Source organism: Salvelinus sp. IW2-2015, linkage group LG2 (genome assembly GCF_002910315.2).
Source record: "Salvelinus sp. IW2-2015 linkage group LG2, ASM291031v2, whole genome shotgun sequence".
Lineage (NCBI taxonomy): Eukaryota > Metazoa > Chordata > Actinopteri > Salmoniformes > Salmonidae > Salvelinus > Salvelinus sp. IW2-2015.
The window spans coordinates 26,795,990-26,822,205 of NC_036839.1; the positions used below are offsets into that span (position 1 = coordinate 26,795,990).

At 44.5% G+C, this 26,216-nt stretch overlaps 1 protein-coding gene across 1 annotated transcript in view; it reads left to right on the forward strand.

The window, feature by feature from the left end:
- Positions 1–26,216, forward strand: part of erbb4b (erb-b2 receptor tyrosine kinase 4b) — a 627,991-nt gene that overhangs the window by 548,418 nt on the left and 53,357 nt on the right. The window contains 2 exon segments of the mRNA XM_070446280.1: positions 8,726–8,824; positions 19,455–19,640. Of these exon segments, the coding sequence (XP_070302381.1) occupies positions 8,726–8,824; positions 19,455–19,640 (285 nt within the window).

Genomic DNA, 26,216 nt, shown 5'->3' on the forward strand with positions numbered 1-26,216 from the left:
CAGGCAGAGTTTACAGTGTGAGCTAGCGCTAGCCCAGGACAGTTTTCAGGCCTCCCTCTCACAGTAGGTATTAGCCACATTGCTGTTCGTGACTCAAATATGAACACAAGTCATGGCTATCAGTATACTGAAACTTAATAGCAGGTTTCTATTCAATGTTATTTCACAGCAAACTTAATAACTAATCTATTTCACACGCAGTGTAATGAATACTTGTAATGCAGCTATGCAGACTTAGCAGCAGCGGTTGGGATTCATTCCACAAATTAACTCTAATTACATTTTTCTCTCCCTGTAAATGTTCATTAATTCAATTCAAATTCAGGTCAATCTTTGAATTCAAAGATAATTCAATTAATTCAATTCCAATGGTAGGTAAAATTCCAAGAATTCAATTGCCAATTCAATATAATAACTTGAAGATTGTTGAAATTTGAATTGAATTCAACCATAAATGATCCAATTCAAGAATTGAATTGAAATGTCTAATACCATGGAATTGACTCCAACTCTTTGTTTCCTTGGCAGTGGATCATATCCTAGCCATTTACAACCAGATATGGTACTGGTCAAAAGTACCGAGCTACATAGGATTAGGGTGCCATTTGGGACCAAGCCATTCTTTACCTAACCTACCATTCATTGTGATCAGCTCGAGGAGGTAGAGAGTCCCAATTCAGACAAAACATGCCTTCCTGGTTTGGTCGGAGTTGAGCTTCAAGCATGCAGACTGGGTAATTATTGAGAATGGATGTCTTAGGAGGATGAAAATGAGGTTCCAATCTGCTCCCCACTCTGTGGAGGGAGGAGATTGTGTATGGAATGGAGGAGTGTGCTGTGTTTGTCGAATCAAATCAAATCTAATTTGTAATAAGTGTCAACAATATTTTTGCAAGATCTTATCACAGGTGTACCAAATGCTTATGTTTGTAGCTCCAACGTCGCATGTAAATACCTACAATAAAAAACAATATCCACAATTAAATTAATTAAATAAAGAAATGAAGAAAATATCAGAATGAGCACCATCAGAAATCCAGAATATAAATATATCTGAAATAATGGTGTGAATATGGACAGTTGGACAGTATATGAAGTAGAAAGGGTTGTACAGCACGTAGTGTATATAGGATCCCATCCTTGACTTAGATCAGTTAAAAGTACATATGAAGTGGGTAAAGAGTGTATAAACATTTTCAAAGTGACCAGTGTTTAATGACTATGTACATTCTAGAGGTGGGAGTGAAAACAGGAATTGCTCGGTGGCTGTCTTGATTATCCCTTGGGCTTGACACCGGTGCTGTATTGTTCTGGAGGGCAGACAGTGTGCCCCCGGTGATGACGGGAGACCGCACCACCCTATGGAGAGCCTGTGTGCGGCGGTGGGTTGCCGTCCAGGCGGTGATACAGCCCCACAGGATCTCTCAATGGTGCATTGTAAGTTTGTGAGGGTCTAGGGCCAAGACGAATTTCTTCAGCCTGCTAAAGTTGAAGAACAGAGCGCTGTTTGCTGCTAACCAGTGGCCAATTGCAGTAGAAAGGTGCAGGCAAGCGTCATTTGATTGATTACAAAGAAGGCATGTAACAGACAGACAGACAGACAGACAGACAGACAGACAGACAGACAGACAGACAGACAGACAGACAGACAGACAGACAGACAGACAGACAGACAGACATGTGTTCAGTCTCCCATGTAGGAGAGGAGAGGGTGATCTATGTTAACAGACAGACAGACATGTGTTCAGTCTCCCATGTAGGAGAGGAGAGGGTGATCTGTGTTGACAGACATCAGGGACAGGTTCCATTAAAGCTCTCAGTATCACTTAGGGCGGTGTAAAAGCCTGAATGTGCTAGTCTCCTGCCATGCCCTTCTACCTACACTTACAGTGCCATGAAGTGATGGTGCACTGGGCTTTTTACTAGTTATTTCAGTAATGACAAGATTGTGCCTTTTTCCGTTATACCTTACATCACTGCTCTCTCGCACTCTCTCCATCCATTCCGCTCCTCTGTGCTGTCTTGATTAGCTGCACACACATACAGTACTGTTCACTGCTTTATTATTATTGAACTCACCATTTGTATTCAATACAAATAGGCTCAATGCAAAACTCAGTGGCAAGTCAGTTAATTGAAACAATAACAAAGTGAAAACCCAGCCTATGTTTAGTTAAAAAGCTGAGGGATGGCCCTGGAGAAATGTAACCACGCTCAAATTCATAAACAGAGGTATGGATGCAAGGGCTGACCATCCATGACATCAAAATGAYAGTTTTAGATATATTTTACATTTACATTGTTTACAAACATTGGAGTAAAACAAGCTTATATTTTGGATTATGATGGGATACGACAGTTGATCTAAGCTCATGAGGCAATTCTAAATTATATTATTCAATAATCATTGTGTGTATATAATTAATCTATAAGTCAAGAAATGGAGCAACTAAGGATTTTAGCTTTAAATAATAACAAGTAATAACAAACAAGAAATGACTGCTTGAAGAGACTAAATAAATGGACATCCTAGTAGTCTTCCTCAGCACCACAGATTAGAGTGGGTTGGTGGACAGCTCCCTCCCACCCCTTGGAACTACATGTTCAGCACCTCATCTAAGGGTGTTTTCACATGAAGTCCTATTTAAAAGAACCAATCTCAGTCATCTTTAAAGTGAACTCTGGGGTAAAGAAAGCTACATAGCTCAGTTCTCTTTTTATTCACACTGCCCTTGCCTTTGAATGAGGACTGAAATCCATCTCTGAACTTATGACATCTCACTTCACCTATGTTGTGGTCTGAGCTTTGCATTCACATCGACATGTTTAGATTGAACCAAGATCTTTTTCCAACATTCACTCAGTGCACTCTGAGTTTTTACAAAGTGCAGGACAAGCCATTCCATCACAAGGTGCTATCGGACAGCTAGATATTGTACATACTTACATTTGGAAGCTAATAGATTGCATTTAAATAATTGTAATCAGAAGATAATATGAACATGTAAATATTATTAGTAACAGAATWAATAGCAGAAGAATAACAGCAGATTGAATAATGATGTAATTGAAAATGTAGGCTACTGCCCCTTTAAGAGCTCAAATTGATTTGGTACCCTATGTTGTGATTCTCACCAAATATGTTGTCTTCTCACGCTATTCAAACCCCACTATCGAGTAAACACTTTATGAAACTCTCTTAGCCTATAGATCACATATTGCAAACAAATAATCTTGAACTAAGAACTCCATACATATTTTGGAATTTCTGTGCATCCTTGACAATTGCTAATCAATATGCAAAAACAGCACACTTTTATTTCTGAGAACCTGCACATCACCATCTTCTCTCTTTTGTGGAACCAATGTGGGGGGTTGTGGCAGGGGAAACAGTGTTGCAGTAGTCTAGCGTGTGGTGCAGGAATAATGACAAGCGAGCCTGGGGAGCTTGGTGTTCACATTGCCCTAAAAAAAGGGAACCAGGCTGTGGAATTCAAGCGAACCGAACTCCGAACACCTCTAGAGGTGGTCTCAGTTCGGTTTGCTTCAGGGGCTCTTTTGAGGGTTCTGAATTCCTTTGGAGTGTTCACACTGCACAAAAACATTCAAAACAATTGGCTGAAATCGACCAAGTGTGAAAATACCCAAACAGACAGCTCCCTACAGTCTGTAGCGAAGGTGAGGTTGCTGGCTGTGTGTGGCCCTCTGGCTCATCACAATAGGCTGATTAAAAAACAATAGCTGTTCTTTATTTAAATGGTATTTTGAATCAGCCTTGTAGGAGAGCACAGAGAAGAGAGAAGGTGAAGGAGAGGGAGAGGGGGAAGAAAGAGGAAAGGAGAGGGGGAAGAGGAAGAAGAGGGGGAGGAAAGAGATAATGACAGATNATGTGAGCCATTACCAGCCTTTCAAAGCACTTCATGGCTACGGACGTGAGTGCTACGGGTCTGTAGTCATTTAGACAGGTTGCCTTTGTGTTCTTGGGCACAGGGACTATGGTGGTCTGCTTGAAGCATGTTGGTATTACAGACTCAATCAGGGACATGTTGAACATGTCAGTGAAGACACCTGCCAGTTGGTCAGCACATGCCCGGAGCACACGTCCTGGTAATCCGTAGCCTTGTGTATGTTGACCTGTTTAAAGGTCTTACTCACGTCGGCTACGGAGAGCGTGATCACACAGTCATCCGGAACAGCTGATGCTCTCATGCATGCCTCATTGTTGCTTGCCTCGAAGCGAGCATAGAAGTGATTTAGCTCATCTGGTAGGCTCGTGTCACTGGGCAGCTCGTGGCTGTGCTTCCCTTTGTAGTCTGTAATAGTTTGCAAGCCCTGCCACATCCGACGAGCGTTGGAGCCGATGTAGTATGATTCAATCTTAGCCCTGTATTGACGCTTTGCCTGTTTGATGGTTCGTCGCAGGTTTTAGCGGGATTTCTTGTAAGCTTCCGGGTTAGAGTCCCGCACCTTGAAAGCGGCAGCTCTACCCTTTAGCTCAGTGCGAATGTTGCCTGTAATCCATGGCTTCTGGTTGGGGTATGTACCTACAGTCACTGTGGGGACGACATCCTCAATGCACTTATTGATAAAGCCAGTGACTGATGTGGTGTATTCCTCAATGTCATCGGAAGAATCCTGGAACATGTTCCAGTCTGTGATAGCAAAGCAGTCCTGTAGTTTAGCATCTGCTTCATCTGACCATTTTTTTATAGACCGAGTCACTGGTGCTTCCTGCTTTAATTTTTGCTTGTAAGCAGGAATCAGGAGGATAGAGTTGTGGTCGGATTTACCAAATGGAGGGCGAGGGAGAGCTTTGTACGCGTCTCTGTGTGTGGAGTACAGGTGATCTAGAATTTTTTTCTCCCTCTGGTGGCACATTTAACATGTTGATAGAGATTTGGTAGAACTGATTTAAGTTTCCCTGTCTCCGGCCACTAGGAGCGCTGCCTCTGGGTGAGTGGTTTCCTGTTTGCTTATTTCCTTATACAGCTGACTGAGTGTGGTCTTAGTGTCAGCATCTGTCTGTGGTGGTAAATATACAGCCACGAAAAGTATACCTGAAAACTCTCTAGGCAAGTAGTGTGGCCTGCAATTTATCACAATATACTCTACTTCACGCGAGCAAAATCTAGAGACTTCCATAGATTTCGTGCACCAGCTGTTGTTTACAAATAAGCACAGACCGCCCCTCCTCGTCTTACTGGAGTGTGCTGTTCTATCCTGCCGGTGCAGCTTATATCCCGCTAGCTGAATATCCATGTTATCATTCAGCCACGATTCCGTGAAGCATAGGATATTACAGTTTTTGATGTCCTGTTAGTAGGATATTCGTGATCGTACCTCGTCTAGTTTATTGTCCAATGATTGCACGTTGGCGAGTAATATTAAAGGTAAAAGCAGCTTTCCTAGTTACCTTCTGCAGGTCCCAATGAGACATCCGGCTCTTCGTCCTCTGCTTCGCTTCCTTTTGCGAATAATTTTCCTTGCGACACTCCACCAGGGCCCTCAGCTCCTCCCTGTAGACTACTACTGTTGTGTCATCTGCAAACTTGATGATTGAGTTGGAAGTGTGCATGGCCACACAGTCATGGGTGAACCGGGAGTACTGGAGGGGGCTGAGCACGCACCCTTGTGGGGCCCCTGTGTTCAGGATCAACGTAGTGGAGGTGTTGTTTCCCACCTTCACCACCTGGTGATGGCGCATCAGGAACTCCAGGACTCAGTTATGGGGTTCAGACCCAGGGTGGGGTTCACAGGGTTGGGTTCAGACCCAGGGCCCCAAGCTTAATGATGATCTTGGAGGATACTATGGTGTTGAATGCTGAGCTATAGTCAATTATCAACATTCTTATATAGGTAATCCTCTTGTCCAAATGGGATAGGGCAGTGTGCAGTGTGATGGTGATTGCATCATCTGTGGATCTATTCGGGCGGTAAGCAAATTGAAGAGGGTCTAGGGTGTCAGGTAAGTGTATGGGACATGATCCTTAACTAGCCTCTCAAAGCACTTCATGATGACAGATGTGAGTGCTACGGGGCGATAGTCATTTATTTCAGTGACCTTAGCTTTCTTGGGTACAGGAACAATGGTGGACATCTTGAAGCATGTGGGGGCAGCAGACTGGGACAGGGAGAGATTGAATATGTCCATAAACACACCAGCCAGCTGGACTGCACGTGCTCTGAGGACATTGCTAGGGATGCCGTCTGGGTCGGCAGACTTGCTAGGATTAACACACTTAAACGTCTTACTCACGTCAGCCATGGAGAACGAGAGCCCACAGTCTTCGGGAGCGGGCCGCGTTGGTGGCACTGTGTTATCCTCAAAGCGGGCAAAGAAAGTGTTTAGCTTGTCCGTGAGAAAGATGTGGCTGGTTTTCCCTGTGTATTCCGTGATTGTCTGGAGTACCACATATGTCTCATGTCTGAGCCATTGAATTGTGACTCCACTTTGTCTCTGTAATGAAGTTTTGCTTGATTGATTGACTTATGATGGGCATAACTGCACTGTTTGCATTCGGTCATATTCCCTGTCACCTTGCCGTGGTTAAATGCGGTGGTTCACACTATCATTTTTGCGTGAATGCTGCCATCTTTTGACAGTTTTTGGTTTGGGTAGGTTTTAATAGTCACAGTGGGAACAACATCCCCTATACACTTCCTGCTGAAACAAAAAAATACTGCAAAGTTGCTAAGGAGCTAGAAGCAGAGCTGCCATTTCTGTTGGCGCCATCTTACTGTTTCACAGTAAACAAATTAAGAACTACATTTCAGCATGCTTAATGGGAAGGGCACTCAACATGTATGGCACTTACACAAATGACTGATAATTGGCTGAAAGAAATGTATAATAGGCTTGTGGGAGCTGTTTTGTTACACTTCAGTGCAGCTTTTTACGTTATCGATCATAATCTGCTGCTTATTTTTTATGGCGTTACATCCCCTGCTATATCGTGGATCGAGAGTTACCTGTCTAACAGAACACAGAGGGTGTTCTTTAATGGAAGCTCTCCAACATAATCCAGGTAGAGTCTGGCATTCCCCAAGGCAGTTCACTAGGCCCCTTACTTTTTTTCAATCTTTACTAATGACCTGCCATTGGCTCTGAGTAAAGCCTGTGTGTCTATGCATGCTGATGACTCAACATTATATACGTCAGCTACCACAGCAAATGAAACCACTGCAACACTTAACAAAGAGCTGGAGTCAGATTTAGAAGTAATAAGGCAAGTAATAAGCTAGTACTAAATATTTAAAAAACTTAAAGCATTGTATTTGGGACAAACCATTCACTAAACCCTAAACCCTGAACCTCATTTTGTAATGAATAATGTGGGAATTGAGAAATTTGAGGAAACTAATCTGCTTGGTGTAACCCTGGATTGTAAACTGGTCAAAACATATTGATTGGGAGAGGTCTCAAATCAAATGTTATTTGACACATGCACCAGTTACAGCCGGTGTAGACTTTACCATGAAATACTGGCGAGCCCTTCCCAATGATGCAGAGTTAAAAAATAGTAACACATGTCTGACCGTAATAATGTGCTGCTCTGCTCAAAGTAGAGGAGAGATTGACTGCATCACTACTTGTCTTTGTGAGAGTTATGGACATGTTGAAAGCACCGAGCTGTCTATTCAAACAACACCTCAGACACCAATGCATAGCCCACAAGACATGACACCTGGTCCAGAACAGACTATGGGAAACACACAGTACTACACAGAGACTACATGACTACATGGAACTCTATTCCATATCAAGTTATTCATGCAAGCAGTAAAATCAGATTTAAAAAACAGATAAAAGTACACCTTATGGAACACCGCGGACTGTGAAGACACACAAACAAAGACATACAGGCAAACACGCATACGCACACAGATGCTGGCACACGCACTCTACACACACACGTACATTGTAATATTGTATCATGGTGGTATTATACATTTCGTGTTGTATATACAGTGCATTCGGAAAGTATTCAGACCCCTTGACTTTTTCCACATTTTGTTATGTTACAGCCTTATTCTAAAATATATTAAATAGTTTTTTTCCCTCATCAATCTACACACAATACCCCATAATGACAAAGCAAAAACAGTTTTTTTGGGGGGGGGGGGGGGGGGCAAATGTATAAAAWAAAATAAGCTGAAATATGACATTTCCATAAGTATTCAGAGCCTTTACTCAGTACTTTATTGAAGCACCTTTGGCAACGATTACAGCCTCGTCTTCTTGGCTATGACGCTACAAGCTTGGCATACTTGTATTTGGGGAATTTCTCCCATTCTTCTCTGCAGATCCTCTCAAGCTCCTGTCTCTTATACACATCTAGATGTGTATAAGAGACAGAGTGTATATCTCACAGTGTAAGAGGTCTGAACTAGTGTATGTCTCACTGTGTAAGAGGTCTGAACTAGTGTATGTCTCACAGTGTAAGAGGTCTGAACTAGTGTATGTCTATAAACCAGTGTCTGACTTTGTGACTCAGCGGCTGTGTAGTCTTACCTACCCTGTTCCCACTTCTCCTCTCCCCTTTTTTACAAATGTTTCTTGTTCCCTTCATGTAACTCACCTCTCCTGCCCTCCACCTCTCCTCTCCCTCTCCTTCTCTCCTCTCCTATCATCCCATCTAACTTACTCCCCATCTCTCCACCCTCCTCTCCCCCTCTAATTTACCTCTCATCTCCTCTCCCCCTCTCTCCTCCTCTCCCCCCTCAGGGTATCTGGGTGCCAGAGGGTGAGACAGTGAAGATCCCGGTAGCCATCAAGATCCTGAACGAGGCAACGGGACCCAAGGCTAACGTGGAGTTCATGGATGTGAGTGTTTTACTGTCTCCGTAGAGACCCCATACAATACACCACCACCGCCACACACCACATGCTCACAGCACCTATGGCTGACGACGGTACGATTCCCCAGTCATTCATAAAACATTCAGCACTCTTTTATTTCAAAAGGAAAAATGGATGTTAAGAATCTAATGATGTTATTTACTACGTCTGTGATGCAACCTCAGTGAAATCCCTCCTAGCGACCCATTTCCACTGTGTTTTAATCTCTGTCTATTACGACGTGTTTATATTTCTACTTTTATCAATCTTGCTTTGATGTGTGTAGACACGTGCGTGCATGTACGTTGTGTGTCTGTGTGGGTGTGGGTGGGTGGGTGTGTGTGTGGGTGGATGTGTGTGGGTGGGTGTGACACGTAGCACGTGTCTTAGAAGGCGATCTTAGTGATGGCCCCCAGGAGGACCCAGAGGCAGGCTGGGTATTTCCCGCAGTGCATCATCAGCTGAGTGCCATGCTAATGAGCTTTCCCTTCCCTCGCTTCCTCCCTCCTATCTCTCTCCTCCTCTCATTATCCTCTTTTCTCCTTTCCTCTCTTCCCCTCTCCAAGAGAGGAATCAATGGAGCTCAGCAGACCTGGTTTCAAATACTATTTGAAATAAAAAATGAATTACTTCACCCTGCCTGGAGTGGAGTATTATATTGGTTCAATGGCATCAGACAGGCTAAATTAAGCACAGCATTTTAAATTATTTTAAATAGGTAGTTRAACCCAGGTCCAGCGCTCTCTGCTGCTGTGGCTGGTGGGATAGCTGCCTGTCAACTGGAGGACAGCATGAGGGAGGAGGGGGGACGAAGGGGGAGGAGGACCTTCAGATGTCTTTGACTAAACAGGAGGGGTCAATGTGGAGAGGTAGGGGAGGGGAGACTCAGTCTGCGTTCCAAATGGCATCTTATTCACTATCACAGGAGGCTGCTGAGGACAGGATGGCTCATCAWRMTGGCTGGAATGGAGCGAATGGAATGGCATCAACCATATGGAATCTGTGTTTGATGTATTTGAAACCATTCCACTCATTCCGCTCAAGCCGATACCACGAGCCCATCCTCCTCAATTAAGGTGCCACCAGCCTCTTGTGTTCCCTATATAGTTCCCTGCCCTATGGGTCCTGGTAAAAGGTAGTGCACTATAAAGGGAATAGGGTGCCATTTGGGACGCACTCTCACACGGCTGGAGAGACAGGCTTCAGACTGAGGAGGCTTTTGNGCAAATGTATAAAATAAAATAAGCTGAAATATGACATTTCCATAAGTATTCAGAGCCTTTACTCAGTACTTTATTGAAGCACCTTTGGCAACGATTACAGCCTCGTCTTCTTGGCTATGACGCTACAAGCTTGGCATACTTGTATTTGGGGAATTTCTCCCATTCTTCTCTGCAGATCCTCTCAAGCTCTGTCAGGTAGAATGGGGAGCGTTGCTGCACAGCTATTTTCAGGTCTCTCCAGAGATGTTCAATCGGGTTCAAGTCCAGGCTCTGGTTGGGCCACTCAAGGACATTGAGAGACTTGTCCCGAAGCCACTCCTGCGTTGTCTTGGCTGTGTGCTTAGGGTCTTTGTCCTGTTGGAAGGTGAACCTTCGGCCCAGTCTGAGGTCCTGAGCGCTCTGGTGCAGGTTTTCATCAAGGATCCCTCTGTACTTTGCTGTTTTTGTTTTTGCTGTGACATGCACTGTCAACTGTGGGACCTTTATATGTCCAGTCAATTGAAGTTACCATAGGTGGACTCCAATCAAGTTGTAGATGGATGGTGGTAGGCCGTCATTGTAAATAAGAATTGGTTCTTAACTGACTTGCCTAGTTAAATAAAGGTTAAATAAAAAATGACAAAATTAAAGAAAGTGATCAATGGAAAGAATGTACATGAGCTCAATTTCGAGGCTCATATCAAAGGGTCTGAATAGTTATGTAAATAAAGTATTTCTGTTTTTATTTAAAATACATTTGCACAAGCCTGTTTTTGCTTTGTCATTATGGGGTATTGTGTGTAGATTGATGTGGACATTCTTTGTGTTTAATCCATTTTTGAATAAGTCTGTGTAGTAACAAAATATGGAAAAAGTCAATCGGTCTGAATACTTATCGATTGCAATGCACTGTATATAGTGGTGTAATAATGTTATATAATGTACTGTTTTATTTTTTTGGGGAAAAAATGGTATGATGTGCCTTAATGTGTTTGGACCCCAGGAAGAGTAGTTGCTGCTTTGGCAGGAACTAATGAGGATCCTGATAAATACTAAATACCGTACACATAGGACTATGGCTGACAAATACGATTCCCCATCTATTCATAAAACATTCATCACTCATTTATTTCAAAAGGAAAAATGTTAAAAGTAAGATGATGTTATCTACTAGGTTGGTAATGCAAAGTTGGTGAAATCCCCCCCCCCCCCATTTACACTGGTGTTTTTTATCTGTCTGTCGGTCTGACACTGTGTTCGTATTACAGCATGTTTGTATTTACATTTTTATCATCTTGCTTTGATGTGTGTGTACACATGTGCTTGAATGTACGTCATGTGGTGAGTGTGTGTGTGTGTGTTTATGTGTGCAGTACGCAGCGCGTGTCTCTGCGGGCGGTCGTAAGTGACGGCCCTAGGAGGAGGCAGGCTGGGCATTCCCCACAGTGTTTCAGCAGCTGAGCACCACGCTAATGAACTCTTCTCCCCTCGCTTCCTCCCTTGTCTGTTTCTCTCCTCTCCTCCCTCTGTACTCTCCTCTTCTCTACTCCTCTCATCTACTCTCTTCTCCTCTCTTCCATTCTTCCCCTGAGGAGCCAATGGTGCTCAGCAGACCTGGTTTCAAATACTATTTGAAATCTTTCAATCTTTTACTTGCTTTACCCTGCCTGGAGTGTACTATTCTATTGGTTAAATTGCAACAGGCCAGCGCAATTAGGCACAGTATTTGAAATTATTTTAAATAGTAGATGAAACCAGGTCTTGCCCTGAGTCTCTCTGCTGGTGGGAAAGCCACCTCTCAGCTGGAGGACAGCGTAGGGGAGGAGGGTGTAAGGAGGGGGGAGGAAGACCTTCAGATTTAATTGACTAAGCAGGAGGGATCAACGTGGAGAGGTAGGGGAGGGGAGTCAACATTCCAAATAGCAACCTATTTCCTATATACAGTAGTTCACTACTTTACCCTACAGGCTCTGGTCAAAGGTAGTGCACTATTAAGGTAATAGAGTGCCATTTGGGAAGCAATCTTAAACGGCTGGAGAGACAGACTTCAGCGGCAAGCTTCAGACCGAGGAAGCTTTTGTAGGAGCTGCCTCCCTCCGCTCTCCTCCCTCCGCTCTCCTCCCTCCGCTCTCCTCCCACCACTCTCCTCCCTCCCTCGCTCTCCTCCCTTTACACTCCTCCCCCTGCTCTCCTCCCACTGCCGTCGCCTCCCTCACTCGCTCTCCTCTCTTACACTCCCCTGCTTCCTCCCTCTGTTCACTCTCTCCCTCCGCGTCTCGCTCCACCACTCTCTCCCCCTGCTCCCTTCCCTCTGTTCACCTCTCCTCCCTCGCTCTGCCTCCTTTACAACTCCTCCCCTGCTCTCCTCCCTCTGTTTCACCTCCCTCTCCTCGTCCTTCCCTTTACACCTCCCTCCCCTGCTCTCATCTCATTACGGCTCTCCTCCTCTGCTCTCCGCTCCCTCTGTTCATTCGCCTCCCTCCGCTCTCCTCCCTTTACACTCCTCCCCCTGCTCTCCTCACTACCTCTCCTCCCTCTGCTCCTCCTCCCTCTGTTCACTCCCTTCCCGGTCTCTCCTCTCCTTTACACTCCTCCCCCTAGCTCTCTCACTTCACCTTCTTGCTCCTCCCTCGCTCTCTCCTCCCTCGTCAGGTTCTCCCGCTCGCTCCTTCCCTCCTTTACACCTTCCTCCCCCTTCTCTCCGCTTCACTACGCTCTCCTCCTCTGCTCTCCTCCCTCTGTTCACACCTCCCTCCCTCCCACCTCCTCCTTTATCACTCCTCCCACCTGCTCTCCTCACTCCGCTCTCCGCTCCCTCTGCTCTCTCCCTCTGTTCACCTCCCTCACTCGCTCTCCCTCCCTTTAACACTCCTCCCACCTGCTCCTCATCATACGCTCTCCTCCCTCCTGCTCTCCTCCTCTGTTGTTACCCGTCCCTCCTCCGCACTCCTCCCTTTACACTCCTCCCCTGCTCTCGCTCCACTACGCTCTCCTCCCTCGCTCTCCTCCTCTGTTCACCTCCTCCCTCGCTCTCCTCCCTTTATATCTCCTCCACCTGCTCTCCTCACTCCGCTCTCTCCCTCTGCTCCTCCCTCGCTGTCCGTTCTTCCCCCTCCTTTACTCTCCTCCTTAGTTCTTCTCCCCTGAGTTCTCCTTCCGCCGCTCTCCTACCTCCATCTTCCTCCCTCCGTACCCCTCCTCTTTTCTCCTCCGCCTGACATGGAGGATATGGGAGAGTCTGAACACAGCTTCTTCATTTAAACAGCAATCAAAACGCAGTGGCACATGTCTTGGACGAGGAGAGACACCGCAAACACACAAGGACACACACAGAGACACACACACAGACGTGGAGATGGCCCCTGGCGATGTTCGGCCAATGAGCAGCAGCCTTGTTCCTCCTGCAGCTAGCAGCGTAGCAGGAGGATGAATACTCATTAAGTTAACTGTCAACTCCACGGTATTCTGGAGTCACTGTGTGTGTGTGGTGTGTGTGTGTGTGTGTGTGTGTGTGTGTGTGTGTGTGTGTGTGTGTGTGTGTGTGTGTTGTGTGTGTGTGTGTGTGTGTGTGTGTGGTGTGTGTGGTGTGTGTGTGGCGTGCGTGCGTGCGTGCGTGCGTGCGTGCGTGCGTGCGTGCGTGCGTGCGTGCGTGTGAATGCCTGTGTGTGCTGCGGCATGGAGTTATTCCTTTTGAAGACCTAACCACAGCTCTGGGCCCTTCTTTATTACTGCAATATAAAAGCTAGTGGTCTAAACCTCCATTGTTTATGGATATGGTGTATCTAGGTTTTGTTTTGTTAAATTGTTGTGATCCCATTGTATCTGGATCTGTATAAACACATAGAAACGGGCAATTGAACGTACACACAGACACACTGACACTCACATTCACACTCACATTCATCAATGCTAACACTAATAGGCTGGTGGCTGTGTGCACATTTGTGAGTGCTAGTATGTACTGTATGTATCTTGAGAATTGAGTGATTACATTTTAATATTTTTCTTGATCTTACTTGTGCTGCTCATCAGTTAACCAAATGGAATAATGCATGATTTGAATGAGCTCAAAATGCATTTCAGTCATAAGAGTTCCTTTACCCCCTGACATATCGAGAGCTTTGGGCTATAAGGTTCTATATGCAAAAAGATGATTCTGAGGTAATTGTCTTTAAAGTCCAGGTAGCAGATAATGGACCCCATCACATAACACTATACTGTATATACAAAAGTATGTGGACACCCCTTCAAATTTGTGGATTCGGCTATTTCAGCCACACCCGTTGTTGACAGGTGTATAGAATCGAGCAGACAGACATGCAATCTCCATAGACACATATTGGCAGTTGATTGGCCTTACTGAAGACCTCAGTAACTTTCTACGTGGCACCATCATAGGATGCCACCTTTCCAACAAGTCAGTTCGTAAATGTTCTGCACTGCTAGAAGTGCCACGCTCAACTGTAAGCACTGTTATTGTAAAGTGCAAATATCTATGAGCAAAAGCGGCTCAGCCACAAAGTGGTAGGCCACAAAAGCTCACAGAACAGGACTGCCGAGTGCTGAAGCGCGCAGCGCATAAAAATCTCCTGTCCTTGGTTGCAATGCTCACTACCGAGATCCAAACTGCCTCTGGAAGCAACATCACCACAAGAACTGTTCGTTGGGAGCTTCATTAAATGGGTTTCCATGGCCGAGCAGCCGCACACAAGCCTAAGATCACCATGTGCAATGCCAAACGTTGGCTGGAGTGGTGTTAATGCTTGACGCCATTGCACTCAGTGGAAAAACGTTCTCTGGAGTGATGAATCAAACCTCACCATCTGACAGTCCGACTGACAAATCTGGGTTTGGCAGAAGCTAAGAGAACATTACCTGCCTGAATGCATAATGCAAACTGTAAAGTTTGGTGGAGGAGGAATAATGGTCTGGGGCTGTTTTTCATGGTTTGGTTTAGGCCCCTTAGTTCCAGTGAAAGGAAATTGTAACGCTACAGCATAAAATTATATTCTTTCTAGACCATTCTGTGCTTCCAACTTCGTTGCAAAAGTTTGGGGAAGAGATTTGTGTGGAAGAACTTGACTGGCCTGCACGGAACCCTGACCTCTACCAAATCGAACACCTTTTGGGATGAATTGGAATGCGGACTGCGAGCCATGCCTAATTTCCCAACATCAGTGCCCGACCTCACTAATACTCTTGTGGCTGAATAGAAGCAAGTCCCCACAGCAATGTACCAACATCTAGTGGAAATCCTTCCCAGAAGAGTGGAGGCTGTTATAGCACCAAAGAGAGGACCAACTCCATATAATGCCCATGATTTTGGAATGAGCTCTTCGACGAGCAGGTATCCACCCACTTTTGGTCATGTAGTATATTTATGTGTTGGTGTTGTAATTTAAGCAATAAGGCCCAGTGAGTGTGATATATGACCAACGCGGAGGGCCTGGATACAGCCCTTAGCTGTGGTATATTTGCCATCTACCACAAACCCCCGAGGTGCCTTATTGTTATTATAAACTGGTTACCAATGTAATTAGATCAGCAAAAAAGACATGTTTTCTCATACCGTGGTATATGGTCTGCTTTACCATGGCTGTCAGCCAATCAGCATTCAGGGCTCGAACTACCCAGTTTATAATGTGTCATATACATGGGTTCTAACAAGAAAAAGTATACAATTTATACTCCCTGCATGTAAAAACCATGAAGACTGGCGGAAAGCCCCAAACCTAAGATGGTAATTTCTATGTAAGTGGTACTTCACTTTTTAGTATGGAATTCGGCTGTGAGGATTTTTCTCCAATATTCACGACATATTAACACAATTACATCCTTTATAGAATAAAAATTACAAGTGGAAATACGTATTTGATTAGCAAGCCAGCAGCAGATGAAACAGAAAGTGAATTCTCTCCTCCCAAGCGCATACCAGTGACAAACTTAGCTACACTGAACAAAATATAAATGCAACATGTAAAGTATTGGTCCCATGTTTCATGAGCTGAAATAAAATATCACAGTAATGTTCCATACGCACAAAAAAACGTATTTTCTCAGCCCAAAAAGATATGCACAAATGACTGTTAGTGAACATTTCTCCTTTGTCAAGATAATCCACCCACCTGACAGGTGTGGCATATCAAGAAGCTGATTAAACAGCTTTCTCATTACACAGGTGCACCTTGTGCTGGGGATAATACAAGTCCACTCTCAAATGTTATATGAGTCTCCCATCAATTTCTGAAGCCCATCTGGTTTGATTTCTATTTGTCATATCTTTCAAACTGTGCTCTTCACAAAAGTTCTTAACCCATATACGGTTTACGGACACAGTATGTTTTACTTTAGTTATCTTGCCATTATTTGTTGTTATTAGTCCCAACCTTCATCTCCATTCAACTCCTCCCATCTATCTCTTAACACCATCCATGTTGGATTTATATTCGACATATATTATTCAACTGTAATGTGATGTTTCACAAAAGATCTGAACCTTTCTATTCTCATTGTTTCTACAGATTGTAAATTGAAAATAATTTTTTTTGCTAAAAGTATCATTATATTATTGATTGATTGACTATGACTTTTCAGATCACCCAGTAGTGCGATCTGCAGGGTTAGCTCCAGGTAAATATTGCAATTCTTCAGCCATTCCTGGACCTGTGACCAAAAACAAGCTACATATGGACAGTACCAAAACAAATGATCTAATGATTCTGTCTCTTCGCAGCAAAATCTGCAGAGCTGGGAAGGTTGTATCCCCCATATAAATAACAGTCTACTGGTTGCAAGAATTTAGTATAATCATTTAAATTGAAAAATCCGGTGTCGTTTTGCGTATCAATTCATAAACCATGTGCCATGGAATCGTTATGTCAAATCTCTTGTCCCAACTATTTTGCAATTTACAGTTGAAGTTGAAAGTTTACATACACCTTAGCCAAATACATTTAAACTCAGTTTTTCACAGTTCCTGACATTTAATCCAAGTAACAATTCCCTGTCTTACGTCAGTTAGGATCACCACTTTATTTTAAGAATGTGAAATGTCAGAATAATAGTAGAGAGAATGATTTATGTCAGCTTTTATTTCTTTCATCACATTCCCAGTGGGTCAGACGTTAATATACACTCAATTAGTATATGGTAGCATTGCCTTTAAATTGTTTATCTTGGGTCAAACGTTTCGGGTAGCCTTCCACAAGCTTCCCACAATAAGTTGGTTGAAATTTGGCCCATTCCTCCTGACAGAGCTGGTGTAACTGAGTCAGGTTTGTAGGCCTCCTTGCTCGCAAATGCTTTTTCAGTTCTGCCCACATGTTTTCTATAGGATTGAGGTCAGGGCTTTGTGATAGCTACTCCAGTACCTTGACTTTGTTGTCCTTAAGCCATTTTGCCACAACTTTGGAAGTATGCTTGGGGTCATTATCCATTTGGAAGACCCATTTGCAACCAAGCTTTAACTTCCTGACTGATGTCTTGAGATGTTGCTTCAATATATCCACATAATTTTCCTTCCTCGTGATGCCATCTGTTTTGTGAAGTGCACCAGTCCCTCCTGCAGCAAAGCACCCCCACAACATGATGCTGCCACCCCCATGCTTCATGGTTGGGATGGTATTCTTCGGCTTGCAATCCTCTCCCTTTTTCCTCCAAACATAACAAAGGTCATTATGGCCAAACAGTTCTATTTTTGTATCATCAGACCAGAGGACATTTCTCCAAAAAGTACGATCTTTGTCCCCATGTGCAGTTGCAAACCATAGTCTGGCTTTTTTATGGCGGTTTTGGAGCAGTGGCTTCCTCCTTGCTGAGCGGCCTTTCAGGTCATGTCGATATAGGACTCGTTTTACTGTGGATATAGATACGTTTGTACCTGTTTCCTCCAGCATCTTCACAAGATCCTTTGCTGTTGTTCTGGGATGGATTTGCACTATTCGCACTAAAGTACGTTCATCTCTAGGAGACAGAACGCATCTCCTTCCTGAGCGGTATGACGGCTGCATTGTCCCATGGTGTTTATACTTCCGTACTATTGTTTGTACAGATGAACGTGGTTCCTTCAGGCATTTGGAAATTGCTCCCAAAGATGAACCAGACTTGTGGCGGTCTACAACTACAAGAAATGTGTAGAGTGGTTGAAATACGAGTTTTAATGACTCCAACCTAAGTGTATGTAAACTTCCGACTTCAACTGTATATGGCACGGCTGTAAATTGTTTGGTCCTGAAATGAAACTGATATACTTTTTAATTTATCACAATTTTAAATGCAGGGCCGACAGACAAGTTACTTTTTGCCCCTTCCACTTTCCTCTTCCATTTTTGCAGTAATGCTGCAAATAGTTCGTTATATTTCTGGCTAGTCTAATTTACCAATCCCCCAACTTTTTTTGACATGGGCTAATTGAGTGACTGTCAGTGAACCTTGTACACCTTGTATATTCTACTATTTTAACTCTTAACATTAAGTTGAGACCCCAACTGACTTCCTAAAAAAATATATATATACAGTATATATTTTTTTGTTTTTGGAAATGTACAAAAGCAGGCCCGCGGGGCCGCCAGCTGCACATCCCTGATCTATAGTATGACAGCATCAGCTGTTAGCTACCAACAGCTGGCAGACGTGTTTACATTTGGTTAGTTTTATCAGTGTTATTTAGAGTGAAGACATGAGCTAAATGCACTAGATCTAGATAACGTTAGCATAGCAAGCTATCTCTTTCACTTACCCAGTTGACTTCCATGCTCACTGAAGTCCATGATAATGCTCGGTCTCTGCTGGTGCTGCTGACTGTTTGAGTTGCTTTAGAAGCCACATTGATGGTAGGGAAAGCATCCACTTTGAGAAGCAACTTCTTGCTGAAGCAGTCCTTCCATTGGTGGTAGCCTTGGAAGTTGTCATGAAATAAATGTGCCACGCAGATTGACAATTAGACGCCCAATTCGCCCGCCTCATTCTCAACAAATGTATCCCACTTTTGACTGTTTTTTATTCATGGTGTGATGCTGACTGCGGGGCATTGTGGACGTGTTTCTAAAGTTAGAGCTGATTTAGAGAACCTCAAACCCAACTTTTAGAACAACATAATATTATAACAATTGATTTAAGAGTTTGTAAATTGGGAATGTTGACTTGGGGTGCTTTAAGTTACTGTTTATGTATTTCTGGCATTGAGAAATAAGTGCTACACTCCCTTTAAAGTTCCGAACCCTGGTTTTGAATGGTTGCCAGCAATTTTTATATTGTATTATTTTGAACTTAAGATGAATTGTCGTATTTTGAGTACTATATAGGTAGAGAACATTGGACAGAACAAGGCTATGTTAACAACAGCATTTTTACAAAATTGGTGAATGTACTGTATGGTCTCTGCGTGGGCCTGAGTTCCTGTGTGTGTTCCCCAGGAGGCTCTGATCATGGCCAGCATGGAACACCCCCATCTGGTCCGTCTCCTGGGGGTCTGCCTGAGCCCCACCATCCAGCTGGTCACCCAGCTCATGCCCCATGGCTGCCTGCTCGATTACATCCACGAACACAAGGACAACATCGGCTCCCAGCTGCTGCTCAACTGGTGTGTCCAGATCGCCAAGGTAAGACTCACCTGTTATTGTCAAATCTTGTCTGGGAGTTTGAGTGCCATCTTAAACACTTTCTGTTTGTGCTCCTTTTTCATATGTATCTCATACTCTACATACCCACACTGTAATGGAAAACTGTAATTTATACAGTAATTTTAGATATTATCAACAGTAAAACCAAAAAAATGCAGCACACTGTAGGTCAGGGTTACCCAGCAGGCGGCCTGCGGGCCAATGGTTTTATTTGGTCCACCAAGTTTTCAGAGCAAAAAATGTATAATTTTTGGACATAAGACTGTAAAAACACCTAGGAAATCATCTCCAAGTGATTTTAATTTAAGAAATCTGTTCCCAAGTATTCCCACGCAAAATAGAGAGACACGTGATCGTTTACAAATGTAAGCAAGGTTTGAAATGATTATGTTTTAGTCAAACATTATATCTGTTTGGGCTTCTTGCAGTCAATTTGCAGTCTACAAATTATTTGTAATTATGTTCCGCCGCCCGACCATGTGCTTAAGAAAAAATTGGCCCGCAGCTGAATCTAGTTGATGATCCCTGCTATAAATAATGGTGCATTTTGGGAAAATTGCTGTATTTTGAATGATACTGTAATTCCACCCCACATATACAGTACCGTATCATATCCACTAGTGGGTGCAGGGTATTGTTGTTTCTGTCTCATTAACATATTTTGAGGAGTGCCTTGTTAGGGGCCATATTTGTTGCACCCATGAGGGAGAATGCTCTACCAATTTAACCTGCCACCCCCCAGGAGATAATAAGCCAAATGAATTAAATGCATCCCGCCTATCCTTGGATGGGTGAAGAAGACGTCTGTCTTTGTACATCTTCCTCCAAAGAGGATGTTTAGTTCCGAGGACTCCAATGGATTCCTCTGAATTTGAAGACAAGTAAATAAGATAGCAGCTCACATCACCTTGGGTCCGGAGGTTTTGGACCATACTATTATCTGAATCATTTCAGTGACACATACACACAGAGACCGTGTCTCTCACCCCCACTGCAACCCCACAGCTCAAAACCACTCGCTGCAGACTCTTTTGTAGATTTAATATCTTAGACAAAATATGCCTTTTGCTCATAGATATGACACTGTTGAGGGATAAAGGTGGGAGTTTTCTACCATAAACTTTTAAAGCATTAGTTACCGTTTGGAATAAAAAAGAACAACACTTGCTGTAGGCCAACAAAATGTGTTGGTCCACTGTAGCTTAGTTGGTAGAGCACAGTGCTTACAGCGCCTGGGATAGTTGGTTCAATTCCTGCGACCAACCTTATGTTTAAAACGCATGCTCTCATGACTGTAAGTCGCTTTGGATAAAAGCCACTACTAAATGACAAATATATGTACCCCAATAAAGTGCTTATTTATGACTTTACATTGCACAGGGAAAGCATGCATTAAGGCTGCTTTCCCAAGCGTTGCCTTATTCTCTGTATTGTATTTCACTTTCATTTATTCAGCGGAACCCAATTGAGAATTCACAATGGTGCCCTGAGAACAAACAACTCACAAACATTATTATTCAATAAATCAATACAACAGCAAATTCACTACAAGATACAACAGATACAGACACATCACATCTCAACAGTGCACTACAGGGTCATGGTCAAAAGAACCACACAGTGTAGGGAATAGGGAGCCATTTGAGACTGAGACCAGGTGTTTCTAAGGCAGTGGCAGTGATGGTTGTAATGGCCTTCTCCTAGCGGTGAGTCAGTGGACCCTCAGGGGCCCGAGGTAATGAGGTCAGAGGCCCCAGGTAATGAGGACAGGGACCTGGGATAGAGACAGCATACCATTCCTCTATACACTCTGTGGCTAGGCATCACTATGGGAGAAGCCTGAAGTCTCTGGCGGCAGCCTCTGTGCTTGTGGAGGTGGCACCTCAATTGCGGCCGGAGAGGGCTCAGCTGCAAGTTGGTGCTGAGTATCAGGGTTTGGCTCTGGAGTTGGCACTCTTCTGCCACCTAAAGGAGTGGTGTCCAGAGCATCCAGGCCTGGGAGGAAGGAGGTGGCAGCAAAGGGGGCTGCTGCCTCCTGGCCCAGCAGCTGATCCACATGGCGTCGGTGCACCTGACCATCAGGTGTCCGAGTCCTGTAAGAGACCGGTCCAATGGCTTTTTCCATAACTGCAGGGACTCACTTTGGTAGCTCGTCAGGTTCAAAATGCCTTAAATGACCGTGGCCCCCTGTCTGCATCATCCTCCTGCCTTAGACACATTTCACATGCGAAGTCCAGGTGCAGCCAGTCTAAGCCAGTCTAAGGCAGTTGTCAATCGCCTGTTAATTAACAGCTCGGCTAGACTCTTCCCAGTAGTAGCCGTGGGTGTAACATGATGAGACAGCAGGAACCTTGACAGTCGGGTCTGCCAGTCACCCACCGAGATCCCAGACAGAGCCTCCTTGGTTGTCTGAACCATGCGTTCAGCTTGGCCATTAGAGGATGGGTGATATGGGGCAGCTGTGACGTCTGATTCCGCTCTGCCCAACAGAACTCTTTAAACTCAGCAGATGTGAAGACAGATCCATTGTCTGACACCAGGATGTCACACCACCCATGTGTGGCAAACAGGAGACGGAAGGTGCTTATCACAGCAGCATAGGACATCAAACTAACCATGGCTACTTCCAGCCACTTTGAGTGGGAATCCACTACAATGAGAAAGTTAATTCCTTTGAATGGCCCAGCAAAGTCTTTACAAAGACGGAACCATTTCTTTGTTGTCTACTCCCATGGGTGCATAGCGACCTTGGGTGGAGCATGTAGTGACTCCTGACAGGTGGCGAAGCTGCACACCACTGCCTCAATTTACATGTCCTTCCCAGGCCACCACATAGCTCTGTGCCATTGCCTTCATCCTCACTATTCCAGTATGCAAATTATGCGAGGAACCACCACCCGACTGTCCCACAACACACAGTTCTTGTGAACCAACAACTCATTCTGACATGACCAGTAGGGCCCAAACTGGCTGCCAGGAACCTCGGAGGCCCATCAATGCAGCACCCAGCGAAGCACCGGGGACAGGACAGCATCCTTCAAGATCAGTGTGGCTATTCTAGAAGCAGAGGGGCATCAGGCACCACCAACAGCATCACTTCCCAGGGAGATGGTGCCACAGACAAAGGGATAGCGAGTGGCAGGTGACTCCGGGCATCAACATTAAACAGCTGCTTCCCTGGACAATAGCAGAGCTCATAACTATGGGCTCCCAATATCAGGCTCAATCTGAACATCGAGGTGAAATAATCTGGTGCATGGGCTTCATATGATGAAGCAAGCTTGTGGTCAGTGTAGGCCACAAAATGGTGACCTGACAAGGACTGGTGGAACTTCTTGACAGCAAAAATGATCACCAGTATCTCTTTATACAGCTGTGCATAGTTCCATTCAGTGACATTTAAGGTGCTAAATGTGTAGCACATAGGTGCCTAACGACCATCAGATTCCACATGACTCAATAAGGCAACTAGCCCATATGGAGATGCATCACAGACCATAGTGACCATAGTGGGCTAGCAGCCCATCTGCTTGCAGCAGCCATTTAGCCTCCAGGGAGCTGCCTGGTCCAGTAGATACAGTAGATACAGGTGCTCCAACACTGTAGTTTTATCAGGCAGGAAGCTGTTGTAAAAGTTGAGAAGCCCCAGAAACGACTGAAGCTCATACTTGTTCTTGGAAGAAGGTGCCTCCTTAATGGCCTTTACCTTATCCTGGGTTGGTTGTACGACATCCTTGTCAACGTTGAACCACAGGAACTCAACACTGGGTGCAGCAAAAATGCACTTCTCCCTCTGCATTTGCAGCCCTGCTTCCACAAAGTGCCTCAGAACTTCCCTCAGCCAAGAGTTATGCTCTTCCAGGGTCCGGCTTGTAATCAGTATGTCATCCAGATACGCCTGGACCCCTGTGATGCCTGCTAGCAAGGTGTCCATGTAGCACTGAAAAAAACGCCACTGCTCTGGACACTCCAAACTGGAGCTTTGTTGCTCTAAAAAGCCCCCGGTGTGTGTTGATATTCGGGAGCTCCCTTGCATCATCATCCAAAGCTAGATGCTGGTAGGTTTGTCTTATATCCAGCTTTGTAGACACCATCCCTTCTGCCAACGTCGCAAACAGCTCAGCCAGCGTTGGCAAGGGGTAAACATCAGGGACCACTGCAGTTTCTCCAGAGCCTCATACCTTCGGCCGGAGAGTGAAAGGTACTGGTCGAGTTTTAAAGAACTTAGGGTCGATTGGCTATGGACACAGGGTGCCCCCTGTAAAGCCCAAGCCCCTGGATAGCTTTTTCATGCTCCTTGATAGTAGAATCTGGGGAGTTTTGCAGGGCTCTCTGCTGGGGTCACCTCGATAGCTCACATCCACCAAAATTCTACCCCGCATCTTTAACTGGGCCTGTGACCATTGTCTTAATACCCCATTGTCTTGCAAGAATTCTGGTGGAGCCATTGTTGCTCCTAGACATTTCCACTTTTCCACAGCACTTACAGATGATTGGGTTAGCTCTAGCAGGGAAGACATTTTACGACCTGACTTGTTGGAAAGGTGGCATCATATGACGGTGCCAAGTTCAAAGTCACTGAGCTCTTCTTCAGTAAGGCCATTCTACTGCCAATGTTTGTCTATGCAGATTGCATGGCTGTGTGCTTGATTTTATTCACCTGTCAGCAATAGCCGAATCCACTAATTTGAAAGGGTGTCCACATACTTTGGTATATATAGTGTATATGTCCCATTCGTTTACAGTGGTGACAGGTTGCAGCACTAAACCTACAGCTGTTGGAATTATGGGCCCCCCCACATCTGAAACAGGCTCTGACATCCTCTCTGGACATTGACTCCGCCCCCTCTGCACACACAGGCCCACTACGTGCAGTGTGATGAATGCCAGAGGACCTGGTCATTCCAGGTGAAGCAGGTGGGCATTATTTGCAGCAGTCTCAGCCGCCAAGGCTTTTTCCTCAGCCACTCATATTGGGCTCAGCCAATAGGCGCCGAAGAGACTCGTCTAATACCCACAAACAATTCTGTGATGCAGCATCGGCTCCAGCTGATCTCCAAAATGACAGTGCACCGAAATCCGGCTCAGCCCAGCAATAAAACTGGAGATATTCTGATCTGCCTTTTGTTTACAGTTATGAAAATGAAATATATGCACAATGTCTGACAGAGATGCCACTATATCATCATAACTCTTTGCAGTAGGGAGGGCTGGAGCGAGCAGAGAACGTAATGTAGACAACACGCTCATCAGCACAATGGGTTTCTGTTTGGCATTATCAATGTCATTATCAACGAAAAACATTCTAGCCTTTCAATGTACTCCTCCCAGTAGCTATCCTTTTCATCAACAAACTCCTCAATCTTCCCAATCAAAGCCATGATAGCATCGGAAAAGGAAAATACACTTTGACGTTTACTCGTTAAACCTCTTCAAAACATTCCAGTCCGAATCCGCTTCGATGCCAGTATTATGTCCGTGACATGGTGAAAGTACAATCCAATAACAAGGACACAAAGATAAGTTTAGACTGTTTACTCCATGGTGCAGGAAATGAACATGAACGCCATGTAGGCAGATGACTGTGAACTTCCACACCTATGTGGCGTGCACGCTATATATGGGAGTGTCTGTGCCCGTTCCTTAATGTGCCCTCCACCACTATACTCAATACACAACAAGGTAAATGTGCTCCCTCACTGCAGGGCAATTCGTGACTCTCCAGGCTCCCAGGCTCCTGGGAAGTTAATCTGTGTCTGGGAGGCGAGGTGAGACGCCTCTCTATCTTGCGCTTTCTATCCCTCTTTCTCTCTCTCTCTTTGTGTCTCTCTCTGCGTCAGACAGATCTTCACACAATGGATTATTAATGGGAAACTAAGCCGTGGGTTACATTCTAATGAGCAGATTAATCAGGGGATATGCCACCACCATGCACTGTTTTTTATTTATTTCCTTTTTCTTCTACATCTCTCTTTCTTTCTTGAGGTATATCCCTGGCTTTCTGTCTACCTCACAGTGTGTCCTGTCCTTTTAACTCCATAGCTTTTTATTCCCTTTTTTTCTCTCTCTTTATTTAAATCTCCACTTCTCACGCTTTCTCTTTCTTACTGTGTCCTCCTTCTTACTCCATCCCTCCTGAACTGTATCCCCTTCTGTGTCTCATTTCTCTCATCAGCATCACAGAGTCATTCTGCATGGGGACATGTTGGTTAGCTGAGGTCACTAGGCCAGGCCTGACAGTTAGAACCATGGAGTTAAAACAAATAGAACTAGAATCACTGTATTTCTATTTTTAGAACAGAACAGAAAGAATTGAACAGAAGGCAGAGATCTTAGAAAATAGACAGAGGTTCATATTGCTAACAGAACATATGCAGTCCTCTGTTGTTGTATTTATCTCTATCACATCACTCTCTCACATATCCATTACATGTCCTTGTGAAGCTAAAGACAGCTGAGGATTACTGTCGTACAGATGGACCTTCAATATGACGGCTATTACCACAGCTGTCGTCATTTTGTTCACACTATCTAGCTCTGACAATTATTTGGTTT